The sequence below is a fragment of the Esox lucius genome, chromosome 6, assembly GCF_011004845.1.
Source record: "Esox lucius isolate fEsoLuc1 chromosome 6, fEsoLuc1.pri, whole genome shotgun sequence".
Taxonomy (NCBI): domain Eukaryota; kingdom Metazoa; phylum Chordata; class Actinopteri; order Esociformes; family Esocidae; genus Esox; species Esox lucius.
The window spans coordinates 22,009,592-22,018,896 of NC_047574.1; the positions used below are offsets into that span (position 1 = coordinate 22,009,592).

General features: G+C 42.8%; 1 protein-coding gene across 1 annotated transcript; it reads left to right on the forward strand.

Moving 5' to 3' along the window:
- The first annotated feature begins 851 nt into the window (after window positions 1–851).
- eef1a1a (eukaryotic translation elongation factor 1 alpha 1a) lies at window positions 852–7,207 on the forward strand. The gene is made up of 8 exons (XM_010892316.4): window positions 852–973; window positions 2,087–2,283; window positions 2,676–2,855; window positions 2,994–3,290; window positions 4,703–4,853; window positions 4,940–5,196; window positions 5,788–6,022; window positions 6,414–7,207. Exons 2-8 carry the CDS (start codon window positions 2,140–2,142, stop codon window positions 6,536–6,538), a joined length of 1,389 nt encoding a protein of 462 aa, XP_010890618.2. The 5' UTR covers window positions 852–973; window positions 2,087–2,139; the 3' UTR covers window positions 6,539–7,207.
- Window positions 7,208–9,305: the final 2,098 nt, after the last annotated feature.

Here is a 9,305-nt window from a genome sequence, read left to right on the forward strand (position 1 = left end):
CACTGAGATCTCTTTTCATATGTCCACAGATAGGGGCCTGATAATGTATACAATCAGCCCAATATCATGTGTAATAAGTAAAACACACCGAGGTTTACTTAAATTATTAGCTGATAGCCCATGATCTTTTATGTGAAGTATGTTTGGGAGGCATTGTAGCTAACTTGCTCACAATTTGTGATTTGTTGCAGAAATATATAGTTGTGCTTACATGTGTGCAGCAGCTGCTTTTGTTATTTTAGCCTTAAAAAAATAAAAAATATTTTGCCCTAATTTATAAATCATTTGTTTTAATTTCAGTAGTTACCTATGGAATATCAGGTTGAATGTGATTCCTCGCATACTTATTTTAACCATTTCAGGCAGTGAGGGATGGAAATATTTATTAAAGGCCAAATGCAGTTAAATTCATGATATCCTTGTTTTTGTGTTAGTTTTGTTTAAACATATTTCAGCCTGTTCATGTGTGATTGAACCTTTGGCCTACAGTACATAGGCGTTTGGTGAGGTATATCTGATCTGTTGAATGTCACAATGTTTTTTTGATGGTAATAAACAGATCACTGTTCATCTGGGTAAAGGGGAATAGTCCAGCCAGTAAGGGCTGTGTATTTTTTCATAAGCACATTTATTACTGATGCATTCAAAATAAATGCCAGCAAAGACACCATAGGACCTTAACTATTTAACGTAATATGTATTAAATGTATTATTTTAATTTGAATATATTAATTAATTTGTATTACTCCACACCAATGCAATCAATAAGACACACAAAATGAAAACACAACATTCAGTTCTAAAAGTTAACATGCTATTACTTAGGGAATACCTGTGCTGCTTCCGTAGCCTCGTTACCTAGTGCAGATGCTACGGAGGGGAGGGGGGGAGCAGTTGCGTAACCTGTCTGCGCTATAAACGGATAAGCACCTCGTCAGTCTCATTCAGCACCGAACTTGACTCGTTTGCGCAGGTAGGAAAGACTATCCCATAACATTGTGCGTGTGATATACTGTTTCAAATGCATTGATTAAAATGGCTAATGTTATTGTCTGTATTCATGTTGTTTTTCGTAACTTTTTTGTGGAAATAATTGCAATGATGCTGGAGGCTGACAGTCGGCCGCTAATGCGCATAGGCCATTACAGTATACAAAGTGGAGAGAATATGGCGGCAAGCGAGGGCTTGGAAAACCTGCTTAATCTCCTTCCTTCATCATAATTATCTGGTCACGATGCTAATTGTAGCACACGCCCCCGTTTTCCAGTCACCTATTTAAAAAAAATGAGTCAATGTGAGCAGTGCAAAATTAAACGACAACAAAACTACCATCAATCTTTATTACACATAAGCGATCAATTCAGGTTTTAAATCAGCGTGTCTAGATAAGCATTAAGCAGAACTACTGCAAATTTCTATTTCCATACATTACTCAGCTAATGAAATAGTCTTAATAATAAATGTCAACAACCTATGGTGTATTGATTAATGAAGCAATTGGATGATTAGGTGCGTTTGTCATAGCCTTGTGTTTATCTATCATTGGTGTGAATGAATGGGAAGGGAATGCACGCTATTGACCCAGTAAATCTGGAAATTACAAAAATAATATTATTTAACTTGTGCATGTATCCACTGCTGCAGTCTAGCTTCAGAAATGGCTGCTGCACTATCAATGGCAAGGATCATGACAAAATGGAGGACTTGTTTGTGAGACTAGCTAGCAAATGGGTACAGAATAGGAAGGATATTCAGTGACATAAGAGCTGATCGTCTCTCTGTTGAGCTGAGCCGTGGTGGCTGAGGAAATAGGATAACTAACTGACTAAGTGGATGAGAGACGTGAGGAGAGAAAGAAAGTAGTGTTTTAAGATTTACGCAGTTCTGTGCATACTGATGTAATGCCAGTGTTGCTGGTTGGTCTCGTCTTGACAGCTAAGTGAGAGTGTTTGTGTGCGCACGTTGTTTGTCCTTAGATGTTATGTCCAAGAAGTAGCTGCTTGCACTGTTACGCAATGAGAATTCAACTGTCCTTGTCCATGGTGCTGTAATTCGCAGTGTTCCCTGTTTGTTCGTCTTTGATCAGGATATCCCTACAGATCCAAGGCAGACTCTCGCAGTCACTTCAACTAGTCAGCCATGGGCAAGGAGAAACTTCACATCAACATTGTGGTGATTGGTCACGTGGACTCTGGCAAGTCAACCACCACTGGCCACCTGATCTACAAGTGTGGTGGCATTGACAAGAGGACCATCGAGAAGTTTGAGAAAGAGGCTGCGGAGGTGAGCAGGAGTTGGCACGGTACTTTGTGAACACCACAGTACCGTGGTGTTAGGTTATGTAAACAATATAACAATAATACGTTTGGAAACTGCTGTTGTTTTATAACGTAAATAGATCAAATACGTGAAGTGCTTATCTTGGCTTCTTAGTTACGCCTCCATCAGTGCAGCCTTGTGTATCAGACATAGCAATCGTCCACTGAAGGAACTCATCCCTTGAAATCAATCAAATCTGCTAATCTGTCATGTCCAAAGACAGCGTCCAATGTGTTTATTTTGTTGGTTTCTGGTGTAGCAAGTGGAATGTCACATTGACACGATGATGACAGCAACATAAGAGGTTTTGAGTAGCTGTTCAGGTGTTTATAACTGGTGTCATGTTGTTTTGTCAGATGGGGAAGGGCTCCTTTAAGTATGCCTGGGTTTTGGACAAGCTAAAGGCAGAGAGGGAGAGGGGCATCACCATTGACATCTCACTGTGGAAGTTTGAGACCAGTAAATACTACGTCACCATTATCGACGCCCCTGGACATAGGGACTTCATCAAGAACATGATCACTGGAACCTCCCAGGTCTGAAATGCAAGTGCCTGGATGTCTATTATCAAACTTGCAACGTTGTGCTGTTGTCAGAGCCACAAAGTTCAAATCATTTTCAAATGCATTTTAAAACGTACTGTATTTATTATTTCTATGTTCTGGTGTGCACAGGCAGACTGTGCTGTGCTGATCGTGGCGGCCGGTGTTGGAGAGTTTGAGGCAGGCATCTCAAAGAACGGCCAGACACGTGAGCATGCCCTCCTGGCCTACACTCTGGGAGTGAAGCAGCTGATCGTGGGAATCAACAAGATGGACTCCACCGAGCCCAACTACAGCCAGAAGCGTTATGAGGAGATTGTGAAGGAAGTCAGCACCTATATCAAGAAGATCGGCTACAACCCAGATACTGTAGCATTTGTCCCTATATCTGGCTGGAACGGAGACAACATGCTGGAAGCCAGTCCTAATGTACGTAAGCATGAAGCTCATCTCTAATTATTTCTCATCATTGTTCTGAAATTGCGTTGCAGTCTCAGCCAACTGTCCATGAGTATACAATCACCTAAAGGATTATTAGGAACACCTGTTCAATTTCTTATTAATGCAATTATCTAATCAACCAATCACATGGCAGTTGCTTCAATGCATTTAGGGGTGTGGTCCTGGTCAAGACAATCTCCTGAACTCCAAACTGAATGGGAAAGAAAGGTGATTTAAGCAATTTTGAGTGTGGCATGGTTCTTGGTGCCAGACGGGCCGGTCTGAGTATTTCACAATCTGCTCAGTTACTGGGATTTTCACGCACAACCATTTCTAGGGTTTACAAAGAATGGTGTGAAAAGGGAAAAACATCCAGTATGCGACAGTCCTGTGGGCGAAAATGCCTTGTTGATGCTAGAGGTCAGTGGAGAATGGGCCGACTGATTCAAGCTGATAGAAGAGCAACTTTGACTGAAATAACCACTCGTTACAACCGAAGTATGCAGCAAAGCATTTGTGAAGCCACAACACGCACAACCTTGGCACAACCTTGAGGCGGATGGGCTGCAACAGCAGAAGACCCCACCGGGTACCACTCATCTCCACTACAAATAGGAAAAAGAGGCTACAATTTGCACAAGCTCACCAAAATTGGACAGTTGAAGACTGGAAGAATGTTGCCTGGTCTGATGAGTCTCGATTTCTGTTGAGACATTCAGATGGTAGTCTCCAGAGTCAGAATTTGGCATAAATACAATGAGAACATGGATCCATCATGCCTTGTTACCACTGTCCAGGCTGGTGGTGGTGGTGTAATGGTGTGGGGGATGTTTTCTTGGCACACTTTAGGCCCCTTAGTGCCAATTGGGCATCGTTTAAATGCCATGGCCTACATGAGCATTGTTTCTGACCATGTCCATCCCTTTATGACCACCATGTACCCATCCTCTGATGGCTACTTCCAGCAGGATAATGCACCATGTCACAAAGCTCGAATCATTTCAAATTGGTTTCTTGAACATGACAATGTGTTCACTGTACTGAAATGGCCCCCACTGTCACCAGATCTCAACCCAATAGAGCATCTTTGGGATGTGGTGGAACGGGTGATTCATGCCCTGGATGTGCATCCCACAAATCTCCATCAACTGCAAGATGCTATCCTATCAATATGGGCCAACATTTCTAAAGAATGCTTTCAGCACCTTGTTGAATCAGTGCCACGTAGAATTAAGGCAGTTCTGAAGGCGAAAGGGGGTCAAACACAGTATTAGTATGGTGTTCCAAATAATCCTTTAGGTGAGTGTATGTCGTCTGCTTTCCACTTAGCTGTCTGTGAAGGTGGAGTCTGGCACACTACATAACTTTCCTTTGGACTGACCTGTTGTTTGCATGCTCAGATGACCTGGTTCAAGGGATGGAAGATCACCAGGAAGGATGGCAACGCATCCGGGACCACCCTGCTCGAAGCTCTGGATGCCATCCAGCCCCCGACCCGCCCTACTGACAAGCCGCTCAGACTGCCCCTGCAGGATGTCTACAAGATTGGTGGTAAAACCATGGCACCCCATCCTAGAGTCTGTCCGGTCACGACAATTATACACTTGTCCCTCATATTGCCACCTCCCCTCCCTCAGGTATTGGCACTGTGCCTGTTGGGCGTGTGGAGACAGGCATGATCAAGCCAGGCATGGTGGTGACTTTTGCCCCTGTTAACGTGACCACTGAAGTGAAGTCTGTCGAGATGCACCACGAGGCCCTGAGCGAAGCGATGCCTGGAGACAACGTGGGCTTCAACGTCAAGAACGTGTCCGTCAAGGACATTCGGCGTGGCAACGTGGCCGGGGACAGCAAGAATGACCCTCCAATGGAGGCGGCTCTCTTCACTGCTCAGGTGGGCAGGGCCACACAAAAACATCCATCTTTGCCATGTATAATCCAAATATTGTAAAACCGTGTGAAGAGATGACCCAAACATATGGGTGTTTTTGTCAACAATGAAAGTGTAAGAGTCTAATGGTGTCTACTCATTTGCCACAACGGTTTATTGATTGGGATTAAACCCACTGACAAGGCAACTACTACACAATGCTAATACTCTACTACAGTCAGTGTTCCCCTTCGTGGAATAAAAACTCTTGTTGCTTGATTAGATCATAGTATAAACTAACTCTGGTCAAAAATTTAAACCAACTCTGTAATTATAGCAGAAAATAACTGATATTTTGCCTTATTTTCTGTTAGGGTGCATAGCGTGTAAACAGGACACCTTATGAGTATTGTGATCAAATGAGACATAACATATGCGTCAAAAGATGCTCTGTACAAGCAAACATCCGCATCACTGCCCTAGGGCGTTTGGATTTAATCTTTATAACAGAGGGACGATTGCCCCCAACGACGAGGGCCCTCTAACACTACTTCCAGCAACATCTGGTCTCCCGTCTAGGCACATACCGATGCCAAATCAGTATGTTTCTGCTAGGTGATCATCCTCAACCATCCGGGTCAGATCAGTGCTGGCTATGCTCCAGTGCTTGACTGCCACACTGCCCACATTGCCTGCAAATTTGCTGAGCTCAAGGAGAAGATTGACCGTCGCTCAGGCAAGAAGCTTGAGGACAACCCCAAAGCTCTGAAGTCTGGAGATGCTGCCATCGTGGACATGGTCCCAGGGAAGCCCATGTGTGTGGAGAGCTTCTCGGAGTACCCTCCACTGGGTAAGTATAGTTGGATAGGTGGCTAGGTGTACTCTCGTGAGCCTGGTTAGATATACATCATTTTGTTATTTTAGCACCTTCTTACCTGTATTTCCAAAATGTATCTATGGCCCTGTTGAATTGTAACAACTCTTTGTTACAGTTGAATATCAAGGCAAGCCTTCATCATCGCAACCACACCAAGCTATTCTGCTTCGTTTCTCACACTGTTCTTCTGACCAGGAGGTCACGTGGGTTACATTCAAGGCTCAAACCTAGGCCGTTACTGTTAGCTTGATGCCACAAGAGTGCCTTAGACCCCAGCACTACCTGCTGGGCCTTGGAAACTGTTGAAAATGATCATCACCTTTACTTGAAAATCACCATTAATCTGACACGTCTCTCACTGTAGGTCGTTTTGCAGTGCGTGACATGCGCCAAACTGTGGCCGTTGGCGTGATCAAAGGTGTGGAGAAGAAAGCCCCCTCCACTGGCAAGGTCACCAAATCAGCCCAGAAAGCCCAGAAGACCAAATGAATGTTGTGCAGCGCTGCCGACTCCAGAGTCACCCATGGCAGGACGGTGGTCACCCAACCCCAGCCCCCTACTGGTTGCTTTAACTCCATAGTCAAAGACTGGTTAATAATCACAATGCATCGCAAAAGTATCAGAAGGAAAGAAAACTTAAGCCTATTCCTTATAACGGACTCCCATTTCAAAGTGGTTAGATTCATTTGTATTTATTTACGTAGTAATAGCATATTGCTAGATTTTAACATGTACTGTTACATTGATTAAATACATTGTCCCTAATGTGATATTGTAACCATAGTGGGGTGGGGTAATGCCCCGCCCCCCCCCCCCAAGTGCAGTTATGTCTTTTTGCTGACTGTCTTGTTTTAGTGTTTGTTTGTAAACTACCTGGGGCTTTGTGGTAGCCTACGGTAACCTACCACTATTATCAGTAGAATATTAGAGAAATGTAGCTTATGTTGTGTTATAACTTTAGAGTAAACCAAAAATATATAAATGGTTTTACATTTGTCTTACTGCAGGCATACTATCTTCAACTCTCCAAGCACTTTTAATTGGCATTTTGCTGAGTTTGCACATGCACTGGAAAACTTTTAATTGGCAGAAGCTGTTGCACCTTACCTTGTTCACACTGGCTCAAGCCTTTTCATGACATTAAATGTTTTAACCAACCACAATGTCTCTCCACCATTTCTCTATTGAATGATACGCATGACTGATGGGGTCCACATCAAGCAGATTTTCCAGTTGTCAGGGGAAATGGAAAGAGCTTGTGACGCAACATCACTGATGTTTTATAACTAGAGGACATCTCAGAGGTGTACAACACAGATTACACAACAGATGTTTTAAACCCAGTGGCAGAACATTGCAAGACTTAAGAGGCCGACAGACAGACCAGACTACATTTTTGGGTCCTACAAGGTTTTGAAGTAGTGAAATATTAATTATTTCTCAATCTGAAAACCTACATTTGAGCCAATATAAAGTTCTTTCAATTAGCTGTAGTTAAATAATTATCACAAAGTGTTAATGAACTTTACATTTTAGTCATTTAGCAGATATTCTTATCCAAAGCACCTCTAGTGCATAGTGGGTGGGACAACTAAACAGCTTGTAAGTACACCTTACTCAATGAAGTACATATGAAAAGGTTCACTCCCTGTAAAGTAAAATTTTCCGTTGCATATTTGGAGCTAAATTCCAACCACATTTATTGATAAAGGCCGTATTTAACATATCAAACAAAGGAAATTTAAACTTTTCAACATTCTAAGCAAATACACAGAAATGCAATTTCCTTATGCAAAAAACATTAGTACACCCCTACCATCACCTAAAATGGCAAAAAGTACAATCAGGTGCACCCAGCAGGTTACTAAAGAGTAACTTGGTAGGGTCCAGCCTTCCAGAAAGATCCTATAGGTACTGTGGGGAGAACAAGTATTTGATACACTGCCGATTTTGCAGGTTTTCCAACTTACAAAGCATGTAGAGGTCTGTAATTGTTATCATAGGTACACTTCAACTGTGAGAGGTGGAATCTAATAAAAAAATCCAGAAAGTCACATTGTATGATTTTTAAATAATTAATTTGCATTTTATTGCATGACATATGTATTTGATCACCTACCAACCAGTAAGAATTCCGGCTCTCAAAGACCTCCTGTTCTCCACTCATTACCTGTATTAACTACATCTGTTTGAACTTGTTACATGTATAAAAGACACCTGTCCACACACTCAATCAAACAGACTCCAACCAGTCTCAAAGAAAACCATTAGTAACACACTACGCCGTCATGGATTAAAATCCTGCAGCGCACGCAAAGTCCCCCTGCTCAAGCCAGTGCATGTCCAGGCCCATCTGAAGTTTGCTAATAACCATCTGGATGATCCAGAGGAGGAATGGGAGAAGGTCATGTGGTCTGATGAGACAAAAATAGAGCTTTTTGGTCTAAACTCCACTCGCCGTGTTTGGAGGAAGAAGAAGGATGACTACAACCCCAAGAACACCATCCCAACCATGAAGCATGGAGGTGGAAACATGATTCTTTGGGGATGCTTTTCTGCAAAGGTGACAGGACGACTGCACCGTATTGAGGGGAGGATGGATGGGGTCATGTATTGCGAGATCTTGGCCAACAACCTCCTTCCCTCAGTAAGAGCATTGAAGATAGGTCGTGGCTGGGTCTTCCAGCATGACAACGACCCGAAACACACAGCCAGGGCAACTAAGGAGTGGCTCCGTAAGAGGCATCTCAAGGTCCTGGAGTGGCCTAGCCAGTCTCCAGACCTGAACCCAATACAAAATCTTTGGAGGGAGCTGAAAGTCCGTGTTGCCCAGTGTCAGCCTCGAAACCTGAAGGATCTGGAGAAAGTCTGTATGGAGGAGTGGGCCAAAATCTCTGCTGCAGTGTGTGCAAACCTGGTCATGAAACTACAGGAAACGTATGATCTCTGTAATTGCAAACAAAGGTTTCTGTACCAAATATGATGTTCTGCTTTTCTGATGTATCAAATACTTATGTCATGCAATAAAATGCTAATTAATTTCTTAAAAATCATACAATGGGATTTTCTGGATTTTTGTGTTCGATTCCGTCACTCACAGTTAAAGAGTACCTATGATAAAAATTACAGACTTCTACATTCTTTGTAAGTGGGAAAACCAGCAAAATCGGGGGGTGTATCAATTACTTGTTCTCCTCACTGTATGTGGTAACATCATACCAAGATCCAAAGACCAATCCAATTCCCTCTGAAAAAG